Below are 14,577 nucleotides of genomic sequence, written 5' to 3'. Positions count from 1 at the left end.
GATGTCTTCCACGCTCAAATGAGAAATGGTACGTATCCTTTTTTTTGTTTTACGAGAGGCAAATCAGTGCAATGCAACAAGGTACAGGAAATAAATCAGCTCTGGTAATTCTTTTTCGCGACATGCGAGCTTTTTGTCAAATTTGTCGATTCCTTTCTCTGCAGTTCTTTCTGAAGTAGAACTGAATGTGAGAGGATAGATCTAGAGCAGGAATCCAAAAATTAAAGGATGAACTGGTGTGAAATTGGGGACCTTAAGCAAGGAAGACGACGACGGCTACGAGAACCTTGTCTAAAAATATTATTTCCCGTTACTGTAATAATTTTGCGATTACTCCAAGTTGCTCGGCAAGGAAATTGTGAATACACAATCCAAGAATAAAATTGATGAGAACGGTGTGGACATTTAAAGAGAAAATTGAAAATTCATCGTAATTTGCCCTCGTCCTCCACATGACCTCAAATTTGATCATTTAACGTAGTAGCCGAGATGAGAACGGCAAAGAAATGTATCAAAATGTAAAACGCACGTGCAATACTACTGTTTTTGCCCACTAAATATGCAAATTTGTGGCGTTCTCGTAGCCGTCGTCGTTGTCCTTGCTTAAGGTCCCTATTATTTTAGATCATATGAACGTCCTTCCTTCGCGGCCTTAGCTTTACGTTAGCACCAGGCGTCACGTAACAAAAGTTAATGCGACAGCAAAAAAAGTGAAGCAACTTGAGATGCCCTGACATGGATCGCCGAATATAGTGCTTTTTTTTTGTCGAAATATAAAGAAAATGAGTTGTCAAAGGGTTTTATGTCTTTGCCCTTACGATGTTTGGTTTAAATTTACGTAGCAAGGCAAAAATATCACACCTAAATTTCTCTTGAATCCTTTGCTACATGTAGGTTGAATTTAGAACAAGAACTCGCCTTGCGAGTCGTGCAGTCTGGCCACAATGCCCTGATCACTGGAAAAGCTGGCACTGGAAAGTCATTTTTGGTGCAGGAAATTTTTAAAAGCCTCGTTAGATCTGGCAAACATGTGAGAATTGTTTGTTCCAGTGGGATTGCGTGTACAGTTTATACGGAGACAAACGCGTCCACTGTTCATTCATTTTACCGCCTAAGAACTGCAGAACTACAGTGGAAGCAGCTCGTCGAACGATCCTCCAGGGATTCCCAAGTAGTCCAAAACATCCAGAGACTGGACTGTCTTATCTGGGATGAGGTTTCCATGTCTAGCAGGCGAATGTTAGAGCTAGCTAATTTGATACATCTTTATGTAAGTGAGGCATTGCACAATCCTATGCCATTTGATGGAATACAACTCGTTTTGGTGGGGGATTTTCAGCAGCTTAGGCCAGTACCGAGTTTGTTTGATAAAGGCCAGTTCATCTTTCAATCTCCAATTTTCCAGCAAGCCTTTCCACATCGATTCAAACTTACTCAATCCATGCGTCAGGATGAATCTGAAAAGGAGTTTCTGGCTTGCCTGGATGAATTGAGAGCCGGAACTTGCAGTACAGAATCCGATATTTTCATACAAGGTTTAAAGAGGGAGCTGTCCGAAGAATTGGAGGAAGAAGCGACTCACATATTTTTTCGGAAGGTACCGACTCGGGTGTTTAACTTTACCAAACTAAGCCAACTCGCAACTGAAGAAAACCGGTTTGCAGCTGTTGACAGTGGAAACACAGATAATATTGATTGCGCTGCAGAAGAGATCTTGGTCCTCAAGCCTGGTTGCAAAGTAATGTTGATCTGGAACAAAAGTGATGAATTAAGAAATGGAAGTCCTGGAATTTATGTTGCAAAGAATGGAAGTTTTATTGAAGTAGAGTTTGCCATGGTAGGAATGGTGAAGCTGAAAAGAGAAACCTGGGAGAATAGGGGGAAACACGGTGAAGTTGTCGGGACCCGTACTCAATTTCCTGTGATTCTAATGTATGCCACCACCTGCCATAAAGTTCAGGGTTTGACATTTAAATCTGTTGTTGTACACTGTTCTAAAGAGTTCACACCAGGCCTTCTATATGTTGCTTTCACCCGAGTCAAAAGTTCTCAGCATCTACGGGTCTTAAACTTTCACCGGCGTCAACTTATACCACCCCTACAGGAATGTATTAATATCTCTGACGCAAATCAAGAGGAGATGAATGTGACTTTAGCTGCTGAAGGCGACTTCAGCTGCTGCAGACACAAAATTCTTCCAGCCCAAAGCCTTGAGGTTAATGAAGACAGAAATGAGGATTCTGAAGCAGCCAGAGATCATGTAATGGATGAGCTGAATGAGAAAACGGAACAAATTGTGACATCCTTTTTTGAAAGGGGAGAACCTGATGAACTGATGCTGGACTTAGAGACTGTTTATGCTGTTTTGGCAGACGAAAGTTCTCACGATTTTTTACGCACCCCTCCTGACGGCTTTAGTGTGAGGGCTATGTTGGAGTCAATGAAGGTCGCCGAGCCTCTTAGTGAGTATGCTGGCATCAAAAACCGATTGCTTGACGAAGTTTTAAAGAATAATGAAACTTTAGATGTTTTTGGCAAGGTGTTGTGGTGCAGAGCATGCCAAATAATCCTAGAAGAGTCCCTGCTGGCTGATGATTCGCGTGTTCAAATCTCTTCAAAGCAGTGGTCTCTAGACACTAGAGATTTGTATATGATGCTAAGCAGATCTGCAAATTTCTTGTCCGTCTTGAAGTTATTCTTTGGCACCACTGAAATGTCAGATATTCAGGTTGCAGTTGGCAATGAGCTAATGATTTCTGTGTATGGAGAAGTAGTTGAGAAAATTGCCGAGAGGGTGAAGAATGTAGAAATGGCAAATCCTGTGGTAATCAATGTCAAGGAAATACCTGTTGAAGGGAAGGCGAAAATCCGACATGTTGGTGCTTGGGCTGTTTCTAAAGTGTTTCATGCGAAATTGAAATATGTCAAATTGCATATGACATCTCAGGTTCAAACAACCCAGGTTTTAGTAAGGGAGTCTCTAGCAATGAGTGGTCTGCTTGAGGAATATGTAATCGCAAACTTTGCGCAGCTGCAACAGACATCAAAACACCAAGACACATTGATGGTCACAGAAGAGAGACAGTATAGGTCCAGGGGTTTGATTCATATAGAGGATGCTGCTTATGAATTTTTCCTTGAACTTGAGCAGATGAGAGTTGACAATCTCAATGAAAGCAAGCTGCGTGCTAGACATCAAAACCTGGTTGATGATGCTATGGAGGCTGTTAAAAGTTCAAAAGAACTGAGAATGAAATGGAGGGCTTGCTTCCCTGCTCATGAGGAGATAGGCCAGGTATGTTTGTAATAATAATAATACTGCAAAATCCAGATTTCAGCTTTAATATTTAAATCATTAGCAATTGGTTAATTTAATTCTCTGGAAACCACCTCAAATCGAAAAAGGGCATCACCTTGTAAGATACTGGGTGAGACATGGAATTCTGAATCTTGATCATTTTCAAACAAATATCCTACCGATTGGGGAACTCCATAAATTGGTGTTTAAGTTTCTGCACATTTCTCCATTTATATATCTAATGAATATTGTCATTTCATGAGCAGTTGACATTATTCAATATAAAGTGATTTATGTTACAAAAATGTTAAGGTAATTTACACTTTCATTTCAAAATATCATTTCTCTTGCAGAAGGCTTTGGATGACCTGTATGATGAAATCACAAACAGATACATGTTGGCTGGTGCTGGGCAGTACTTAAGAGATTTTCGCCTTGCCCACAGGTATTGCTTTTTCATGCACAGTATTATAACTCATAATCTGCAGACTTCAAATGGTTACAACAGGGATAGGGACTGGATATTTCTTCAAATCAGTTATTCTACGGCTTAATAACTATAATCATTTCTGTCATTCTTAATGTAACTTTTGATGGGGCCGGGTTGGTCAACGGTAGAAAGTGTCTCATTTTTTTACCAACCAGTGACTTTGATTTGAATTCATTCAGGATTGGAGAAAACTGAACATATATCTTTTAGGATTTTCTGCCCTGAATTGAGGATTTTCCAGCGATGAGCAATTTGCTTACCTTCCCTGTAATAATACCATTTCCTTTCCTGCAACAATACCATTCCCTTCCTAGGATTTCTGTAAGTTTCACTTGGACCATTAGTTTTATCTGTTGATGCCATGGAGCTTTTTGGGATAGCATTTAAAGGAGATAATTAGTTCTTTGAGAAATATCAATAAACAAATCAATTCTGTATATCACTTAAATCTTGATTTACCTCTTTACTTATTACTATATACATCTGTTCTTAAATTAACTGAACAGACTGAAGAAGAGTGCCGAGCACAGAAAGAAAGTTCTGGAAAGGAAAACTGCTTTGGAAGTGAAGAAAACATTAGTTCCCTTTTCTGAAATTGCCGCAGATCACAGTCATGGAAAGGTGACAAGCCACCAGCGGTTGCTGTTATACATAGAGAAGTATGGTGAGTCTACATTTGTGAAAATGTATACCAAAGCACAACTGCACAAGCTTTGCCTGGCCTACAGTATCCAATTTCACACCAGAGAATGCAAGGCACATGTTGGCAAACGTCTTATTCCTGTCATGAAACAAAGTACTTCTATGGTTTGTCCATTCTACCTTGACAATTTACGGACCGAGGCAAATGTTGATGAGGTAAACCAGAGAGTTTCCATCAGAATTATCAGGTTAAGGTAATTTTTTCAGTAGTTGTAGTTTCAGTGTAACAACTTCAACAGCTGCTATCAAACTTACTACATACCACAGCAAAACAAGGTCACACTTACAGCAGAGTGGTCTTTCCTACTTTAAGTCTATTTACATTTACACTGGGAAAAAATGATGAGTCTGTGGCCTATGGCCTGGTTGAGTTTGTTACACTGTGAGTTAAGTATCCATGGTGATGTTACATACTGAGGTTTTCTTATTCTCCTCCCTATGTAGAGGTACTGATTTATTTAACTCTTCATTTTCAAACTTAATGCCCCAGCATTGCTTTTTCTGCTAATTGTTGTCTGTCCATATCTAATGGTGTTTTGGCATGTCTCCTGGAGTCGCCATGTAGGATTGTTATTTTGCCCATTACATGCTCTGACTTGACAGAAGTGGTTCTCAACCAAATCCTGATTTATTATGGCTGGCTTTATGATGGCATTGGGAAAAGCTTTAAGTTTGATTGATACTAGAGATTGAAATCCAAGGATCATGGAGTTTAGATCAAAGAAAAGTTTGGACGATATGAATTTTTTGCCATCAGTACCAGCTGATGACTTCCACTTGATCAAAAAATCCAAGAATTGGCTCAGATCTTTCAGTCTGCTGTCTTGTATACTTTGTATGCCAATTTTATCTTGGAAAAGTTGAATAATTTTCGATGAATGGTTTAGGAGAGTGATAGTTGCATCAATGCTGCTACCATCTTGTCCCTTTGTTGCAAGGTGAACTTTGTATGCCTGAAATAGTCAGAAACACTAGTTCATACATGAATTCTGTTTGGCTTATTGGAGTTTCACAAGTGACCATATGAGCTGCAATTTCAAAATCCAGCTTTTGATAAGTCATGTTGCTAAACAATATATGTAACAAAATGAACAAGAATGTCCATGAATGTCAATGGTTTAAACCGTCCATTACCTCATTTAAGTTGCTAAGTTATTAATTGAAATGCTGCATATTGATATATTTGACAGAGAAATACCTTCATTAGGCTTAGCATATTTTTGTCCAGAACGTCTTCTGCCAGGTGATTTCTCATTTTTGAGGAAGGGTTCAATTCAAAGTGCTCTGCCGTCAGCTTCTCATGGTATGACATTGTAAACTCTCCCTGGTCAAAGTTAAAGGCATTGACCAAATGCTCCCAAAGAATGCTCTTCTCCCCATATTGCAGATGTTTGTTTCCATCGAGGGAGCTCTTCAAGACATTATTCCTGAGCTTTTTAACATTGTGCTGAGGAGGTAATGAAAATTGTTTTTGGATCTGCAATCAATAATTCATTTTAATTGGTAAAATTCATTTTTGCTATGGATGTGCAAGTTATATTAGTTTTATTCTTAAAGTTATGTATAATATTATAAAATATGATATTTCCATGCAGTACCCATTCTGAGTCATAGCTAGAGTGTCCTGCGCCCTTTTTGTTAATACATGAAATAAACCATAGCATGGTTTAATAATCCATTCATCTTGCTATTTTAGTATACACAACAGGTTACTCATAATAAGACAAGTCATGCATATATGTCACATAGGAATAAAATCTGGGTTTACTCTTATAAAGAAAACAGAGATTACCTTTGGGTCCATAAGGAAGACCATAGGGCACTTGCCATTGAAGATGTTGTGACATGTAAAATGCCTTTGCACAGCCTCGTTGTCATCCAAAAAATGCAGCTTTATGAACTGTCGATTTACCTCAGCTCCATCTAAGATGCAGTAGTACACTCTTGTTTCATATTATGAAATGATAATAAAAGAGGAAATCACTCTGCTAGTTCATTTATGGATATACAAAAAGTGTTTCATTAATTTAAGTATTTAGCTGCATAGGTCATGTACAGAAAAGAAACAGAATATTATAACCTATAAATTAAATACATTTTTTGTCTTCAGAGTTTTCCAATATGCACATCAGTGTCCATAATGTAAATAATAATTATTAGTTTTAATGATACAGAAGGACTGTGGCTTCTTGTTTTAAGACAAAAGTAATTTTTTTACTTGTAATTTGCAATTTGTTCAGTCATTTCCTAATTTAATAATTACATTGTAAAAGAAAAGTTGGTTACATTTGGGATAGTTCCCATGATATTAGGTTTTAAAAAGTTACAGTTGTTCAATTTGTGAAGAAAAAAAGCAATATAATATCATCGTTTTACTTGAATCCTGTTTCCAGCATTTTCCTGACACCTTCCCAGAATATAAAAAACAAGGAACTCGCAGTGCATCCACTTGAAGGGAACTGGGCTATTGGAAACCTGAAGCCATTGTCTCCTAAAAAAATGAACTGAAGGACATGTGATGCTAGTACAGGACCATTTGTCTCTGTTCCTAAAAAAAAAACAGGAGAAACATAGCCTTAATTAGAACCAAACCACCCAAAAAGTTGGGCTATTTGTTTCTGGTTCTAGTTCATTTGGAATTGTCTTTTTATAATGCAATATTGACAGTGACCTTTAACAGTGCAGTGCCAGGGACGATTTTGTTATTTATACAAATTTGCAAGGAACTCTGTATTGTTGAACAAGACATTCCTGTTGAAAATTTATCGTGAAATTGTGAGATGCTTTTATGGCTAGGTGTGGTAAAAGTTATTACCTGGCCCAACATAATGATATGACTAGTGTGATGCAAAAATTATATGTAGACCTTGCCCCAGAAGGGATCTTTCCTTAGTGAACCCCCCCCCCCCCCCTCCCTTCCTGCCCGGGCTGGAAATTTCAGGCAAACTCAATATAAATTTACTTTTTTGTGGGGCCTTTTTAAACCCACCACCCCAGGAATTTCTAATCCCTTCTGTGGAGGGAGTATGGATGTTTTTTGGAACAACATCATTTAGTTCTAAATTCAATGGAATCTCTTTTTTTTCTGACTATGATAATAAAACACAAAAAAAGAAAAAAAAAAGAAAGGAAGGAAAAAATAGAATGGTTAATTTTGAATTAAACAGCTTAAATTATCCATAATTTATAGGTCTGCAAGGGCCTTCACCCTGAATGTTCAACGCTTAAAAATAATTTTCTATGGCTTCAATTTTTGGCATTCATAATTTTAGGTATTCATAATTACCTGAAAGGATTTCCATATTATCATGAATTTTCCCCAGGTCCACAAATCCTACAAGCTTGTGTTTCCCTCCTGTTACAACCATTTCTACATCTTCCTGTTATTATAGATTAGTAGAGCACCAATTTTAATAGCAAAGTCTTTATAACCTGATGCCCTTAATATGTATAAACCTTTCACCTCTGGGTGTGTCTCCAACATCTAGACTATTATTCTTATATGTGTTTGCTTGACAAAAAGGAAAGTGCCCTAGCAGTAGTTGTCACTTTTTTACAACAAACATAAAGAGATTAATATTATTACGCCATGAATAAAATATGCATTTCAATACCAGGAAGAAGACTTTTTTGTATTTAGTTAGGGAATACAAATGAGTTTAGCAGTTGGTGGCCATTTTTGCAGATGTTAAACCCCCGGGGGGTTACTCCCTTATAAGGGCTTAATGGGGACGTGCGGCCAGCCAGGGTATGTTTTTCGGGATTTTGTCTTGAACAGGGTATCGAATTTATCATTTTTTGTCTTAATCAGGGTATCGATTTATCAATTTTTGTCTTAAACTGGGTTAAATGTCTTAAACAGGGTATCAAAAATCGGAATTCTGTCTTAAAATGGGTAGGAAAATCAGCGATATTTGTCTTAAACACAGGGTCAGGGTATGAGGGGCCGCGCCGCACCTCCCCAACCAGGGATACATCGAGTACCCCCCCCCCCCCCCCCAGGGTTAAACCATGTAAACCCCAGCTTTGCAATATTTTAAGTTACTTGTATCTTCATTTCATCAAGAACAAAGCCACCCCAATAGTCCTGTTCTTTCTGGTTTGCTTTCTTTGCTTCCTGAAGGCACCATTTTAAAAGATTTGCATCCCACCCTGGCTTCTGCTCCACTTTATTCTTGTGACATCTGTCAGATATTAACACATAAAAGAAATTAGTGAACAAGAAAAAAAAAAACACACCAATTACAATTACCCTGTAAATAAGATTCCAATTAAAACATGTACACACCTGATAGTTCGATTACTTGGCAGATATATGACTTGCCGAAGTGAGTCTAGCACATGAGGGTTTTTAACATACAACTCTATACACAGTTTCATAATCCTACCAAAAGAAGTAGAAGATATGCATCAAAGAGAGACCCAAGTGCAAGACTACATAAAACAATAATTATATTACCATGTGTATCTATGTGGTTATTATTATTTGCTGATCAGTAAAATTAGTACTGCTCAGACTCCTCGAAGCAAGGAGCCCAAAAGTGTGACCTGCCATAATTAACTCACCTTCTTTCATGACATTAACCAATCAGAAGTCATGGACAGTTTCCAGCTGACTTTTGATTGGATTAAATCTGCATAAAATAATTTGAATGAATCAAAAGGCGGTAACACTTTTGAGCTCCTTGCTGTAACATAGTGTGCACTCACTTTGGATGCCATCTGTACTGGTGTTTTGATTTGGTTTGCAAGATCTTTTTTTGCTCATCCCAAAATAAAAGCATATCTTCTGGCACCTCGTCTTTATTCACATGTCTCATAATTTCCACCATATCATGGTGATCTTCTTCCTCCAGTTCTAGCATTTGGCTTCGAATTCTTTCTCTTTGTCTTTGTTCTGATAGGCGTCTCTGCTTTTCTCTTTCTAGTTTTTCTAGGATCTGCTCCCTAGTCATATATCGGTGATTTGCAGTTGGGGGTAGTGGCTTATCCGTGGCCAACATCCTCCTACCGATTTTTCTGTCAAGGCGTTTTTTCTCCTCTGAACATTTGCTGCAACGTATCCCCGCAGAATTGGTCAGAATTTCGCACCGAATAGAGAATGCTCTTTCTTCTGAGATGTTGTAGTCTTCTGTTATAATATGGTGTTTGGCTATGCGTTCATCGGCAAACTCAAAATCCGTCTGAAAACCATGGCAAACAAAACTCGAATCCAGAAATTTCATCCACAATAATGCCTTCTTTTTCGTTGTACAATTACCAAAATTACTGTCAAGGGTACACACTACCTCTTTTGGCACTTCTCTTTCATGGTACTTGATCTTTGTTTCTGTGCAATTTTCATCCTCTTTTTTTGTGAAGCAAATCTCACTTACGACCAGCTGGTTATTGTATCGCACTTTTTCAAAGCGGGCGAAGCTGACAGACGTGTTGGTTGATTTTACGACGTTCCACGCACCTAAATCCATCTTTTTTGCTTGGAGAACAAGGGTTTTCCATTCGTCTGTTGGACTTGTCGTTTCTCCTGATGACTGCTGACTGACATGCTTCAGCCCTCTGTAGGCCCAAACTTTCTTTTTATTGACACGCATTCGGGTAGGCTTCCTAACAAATACCTCTTCGACGGCTCGTCTAATTAACCTTGGGGTAATTTCACCACCTTCACTGATTGGGCTATTCCCCTTTTCCCGAGAAGCGTGTGCGAATATATCATCGGCGGTTGTGATGAAACTATCCTCAACAGTTTCGTAATTCAAGAGTATCCTACAATCATGATAGATCGGAAAACGGCATGAGATTAGAAACAGAAGACGTTCGGCTTAAAAAAGTTCGAACTCAGGTCTCAAAAATGTATACTCACCAGGCTTTAACTGCAGCGTACAAAGATATAGCAACTCGATTCTTCTTCCTTGAAGGTCTCACCACATCGTGGTCATCGAGAGACCTTTTTAAACTCTTAGACAACGACATATTTTAACCAGAATTTTCGTGTAGCAGGCAAAACCCGTCAATTCAATTTGTAGTTAGAAAACTCCCTCCAACTCGGTGATTGTGTCCCCTCTCTACTAACTATGTTCTGGGCAATATTCTCGAGGGTGTAGTGGGAGAGTGAGTTTTGTTTTGAGCAATTTGGGACTCCCCTCCCTCGAGGGAGACTTATTATACTCGTCACCAGGCGTCCCGAGTTCAGTGCCATTTTGAATTGGACACTTGGTGAGTACCACGCTTTCTGGCCGCCATTTTAGCAGGTTAACTTACAAGTTTTACGGAGTCTGGTGGAATCGCGTTGCTACCTGGAGACGCTTCAGTGGATTCATGGTTTAGAGAAATTCCTATTCCACGAACCTGGCGTGTTTATTAAGCGACTGGATTTGATTTTCGCGGAAAAAATCGTGCTTGTTTTGGATCGATCGGAGTCCATAAGCCGGCTTCCGTCTCCTACCTTGTCACTATATTATGAAGGAAGGTGAACGGGGACCATTTTCCCCGACACGTCGTGTACGTATTAAAGACAACAACAGCTCACCACATGGTAAGTTTCATCGATTTTTATTACCATTTTCTAGCAAATTTTCAGACCTAAACTTCGCCTCATATGTTCTTTATATTTTAATACCTACGTGACGCACACAGTGAGCCTGGGTTACCTGTGGAAAGACGAGAGCACACAAGGGCAAATCTTCGATTTTCCTTCTTAGTTTCAACACTGTTCCTCCCAATTCACTTCCTGGATAATTCAGATAGTTTGTGGAAGTAGAACAAACTGGAATAATCGGGAAAAACGTTAAAAAACTAAACTAACAATATGAAATGACGTTCTCGCGGCCGTCGCCGCCATAGATCTTTTGAAAGGTCCCTAACATCTCGGATAAGGAACCCTGGCCAAGGTAAAAAAGGCACATTTATTTCCAATGTATCATGAAAACGTTAAAGAGATATATGTGAGGGGAAGGTCTGGAGAGGTAGCAAATCGAGTAGTGGCTGAAAGTTTTGAAAACTCGAAGATTAGTAAAGTCAGCGACCTTGCGTGAATTTAATGGGGCTTTTTTTTATGTTTTTATTACGCTACGAACTTCTTGATCAACAATGAATACATGTTTTTGAAGTTCTTTTCCTTTACTTTCATGAAAATAGAGCAGAATTGTATTTTCTTACCCATCCACTTAAATGGTGAGGACCTACATGGAAACAGCCAGCAATTATATCTCACCAAACCACACTCCAAAAATTGAGCATGACGGCAATTGAGAGATATGATACAAAACACTAACCAAATACGGTAAAGATGTCGCCTGCTTAAAACGTCGTTGCTGTGCTAGAGAAAGTTTTCTTTTTTTTACAAAAACCTTTCATCGATCGATCCTGTCTTGGGTTCCAGACTTACCCCGACAGGGCATATAAAATCGTGAGAAACGAAATTTTCCAAGAGCTTCGCAACATCTCATCGATTTTACTTGTTTAGATCACCGGTGACCCAATTTTTTAAAGCATGAATCACTTACTCTTCTCACAATCCACAAAATATGATTAAATTAAAAAAAAAAAAAAATATATATATATATATATATATATATATATATATCACAACGCAAGAGGTTATCTTTTTTAAAATTCCTGAATTCCGGAAGTGCACTCCTATAATTCTATGCACGGAAACCTTCACTCTAATACATTATTTTTATGATTTACGACGGATGAGCAGATGAGGCTACATCTCGTTATGATGACCCATCTATCGAAATTAGACATTTCTCCCTTTTCTTATCTCTCCGAAACAAAGTCGTTGACTTCCCTTTTTTTTTTCTTTTTGGAATAAGCAATTTATGACCTAACGTCAGGCGAGAAATGAAACAAATTTAATGCATTATCATTGAATACTACGATTCTACTCAGACATTCCGCCTCTGCGTTCAGGTCTCTAGGAATCCATTTCATTTACGGTGAAATGCAATTCGTTGCTAACAAAGTGAATATCTCTAAAACAAGAGACTGTAATTCTTAAACACGACTTCCACCGTTTACCATGGTTACAACGTTTTGATATCAGTCAACCAGGCCACCTGCTGGCCTTTGAGATCATGAGCAAAACGTCCGATGGCTAACTTAACAGCTTTTAATTCTTTCCAAGTAGAGCTCTTCTCTCGTTCGTCAGGCGACCAGTTTTGCTAAAATATTTTACCTTCGTTTTCAACAAAAGAACTGAAGAAGAAAAGAAAAGAAGCATCCCAATAGACAATCTTAGAGGGTTTACTCTCGGTGGGTCACGCTGACCGGCCGTTCAGAAAGCATGCGTTTAGCTTCCAAAACATATCTCACGAATAGCCTCATCGGTGAGCTGAACGTTGGAAAACCACGATAACCTAATTGGCATTAAGTAAAGCCGCGATCAGTGATTGCTCGGAATCAAACTGCAATAAAAGCTAAACTGAGATTACAAAGTCAAGGTAGGGTTACGTTTTTACAAACGTTGGCCGTGTAGCACTTTCTATTTCAACAGACTTAACTGATTAGAGTGTAATGAGAAGTGCTAGTTTTGTACTCCATATGAACCATGTGAGCGTTAGCCCTACTAGTGGAAATGGGCCCACACAAGGAAAGAGAAAAACTCTGACCAGGGTGGGAATTGAACGGACGACCTTCGGGTTAGATCACCGCTGCTCTACCGACTGACCTACAAGGTCAGACGGGAGCAGACCGTGGGAACTGAAGATGTTAAAGTCACGGCAATGAACATGCACAAGTACAAGGAAGAGTAACGTTTTTACAAACGTTGCTCGATAAAACAATGCATGTCTTTAAACTGCATTAGGTCATTGAAATGCTAAATTTTGTTTTAGATCTTTTCTATTGTTTTCCATAAAACTAGCAAATCCACTGTTATCCATTTTTTCTTTGATTTCATTGCTCTGAGTAGTTCACAGATTCCTTTTAGGACAATTGGGATTAATTTTCCTGCTCTTGTCTAAGTAGAATGAAGTACAACGACGATCAGCGGCGAATGCTGAGAAGGAAACGGCAATTAAAACTCTAATGGCGTTGAATATATTGTTCTTGTTTAATTCAGATTTCGTACTCATTTCTAATTTTGTGTTCATTTCTAGAAATCTTGGTAAAAATAAAATAAGTCAACTCCCTGGAAACGTTTTCTCAGGACTCACGAATCTATGGTGGCTGTAAGTATATTGTCCTAAATACACTTTCAAAATATGACACGGCTTTGCGCCTCTCCACTCCACAAATAATTGTGTGCGACTTAGTTACAAAGTGACTCACACGACTGAGTTAAATAAAGTCTTTACAGTAATGAACCCTCTCAGGTCAAAAATTAAAGTGCATTTGAACCTTAGCCTTCTAAGATAAACACTAAATGTTATTCTAGTCTGTCATTTTGGTTCTTTCTGTGGAACCTTTTATTTGATCTTAGCCAGGATCCATTTTTTCCTTGATTTAAACGCCCTGAGTCGTTCGCAGACTCCTTTTAGGACAATTGGAATTGATTTTACTGCTCCTGTCTAAATAGAATCGATTATGGGATTGATTGCATTGTTCAGGGGCCCACGAGGACTGGGAACGGCGCACTTTTCTAGGGAGGTTTGGGCACATTCTCCACAGGGAAAATTTTTGAGCTGAAGTTCTCTGAGATGCAATCTAGTGTAATCTGGACGCTTAAATTTAGCAAATGCCTGGATCCCATACTGAAGATATAATGCTAAAATATTTAATAAAATACAGGTGTGGTTGCGGTCAAAGAAGTAATTAATTAATTAATTAATTAATACTTTATGATGCTAGCAGGGGCCGAAGCAATCGCGGCGAGAGCACAACCTCCTGCCAAAGGCGGCAACATTGTTTCCCTGAAAAATTATCAATTCCAGTTTGTTTGAGACGGATATTTACTGCATGCATTCTGGGAGACGGTCATTTGCGACTAAAAATGTAGTCTTCGAACACAGGTTCTAAGAAGATCTATAACAACAATTTCAACAAAGGAAATTCGTCCCATGGACAGACCAATCATAAGAAAATTCATAACTACATGTGATTCATTGTCTTCTCGGGCTGCCAAAGAAACAATGACTTGAGTGGG

General features: G+C 38.7%; 2 protein-coding genes across 2 annotated transcripts in view; both read left to right on the top strand.

Annotated features, from left to right (window-relative positions):
* LOC137981545 (uncharacterized) overlaps positions 1 to 2,069 on the top strand; it is a 2,082-nt gene extending 13 nt beyond the window's left edge. Inside the window, exons 1-3 of the mRNA XM_068828643.1 lie at positions 1 to 28; positions 895 to 1,837; positions 2,001 to 2,069. The exon at positions 1 to 28 is cut by the window's left edge and continues 13 nt beyond it. Coding sequence (XP_068684744.1) covers positions 1 to 28; positions 895 to 1,837; positions 2,001 to 2,069 — 1,040 coding nt within the window. The remainder of the gene's footprint in view (positions 29 to 894; positions 1,838 to 2,000) is intronic.
* Positions 2,070 to 2,879: 810 nt separating this feature from the next.
* Positions 2,880 to 4,787, top strand: LOC137983848 (uncharacterized). The gene is made up of 3 exons (XM_068831022.1): positions 2,880 to 3,295; positions 3,652 to 3,743; positions 4,295 to 4,787. Exons 1-3 carry the CDS (start codon positions 2,936 to 2,938, stop codon positions 4,686 to 4,688), a joined length of 846 nt encoding a protein of 281 aa, XP_068687123.1. The 5' UTR covers positions 2,880 to 2,935; the 3' UTR covers positions 4,689 to 4,787.
* The last annotated feature ends 9,790 nt before the right edge of the window (positions 4,788 to 14,577 follow it).

Source organism: Montipora foliosa, chromosome 13 (assembly GCF_036669935.1).
Source record: "Montipora foliosa isolate CH-2021 chromosome 13, ASM3666993v2, whole genome shotgun sequence".
In the NCBI taxonomy this organism is placed as follows: Eukaryota; Metazoa; Cnidaria; class Anthozoa; order Scleractinia; family Acroporidae; genus Montipora; species Montipora foliosa.
This window is presented reverse-complemented; position numbering and strand designations above follow the sequence as displayed.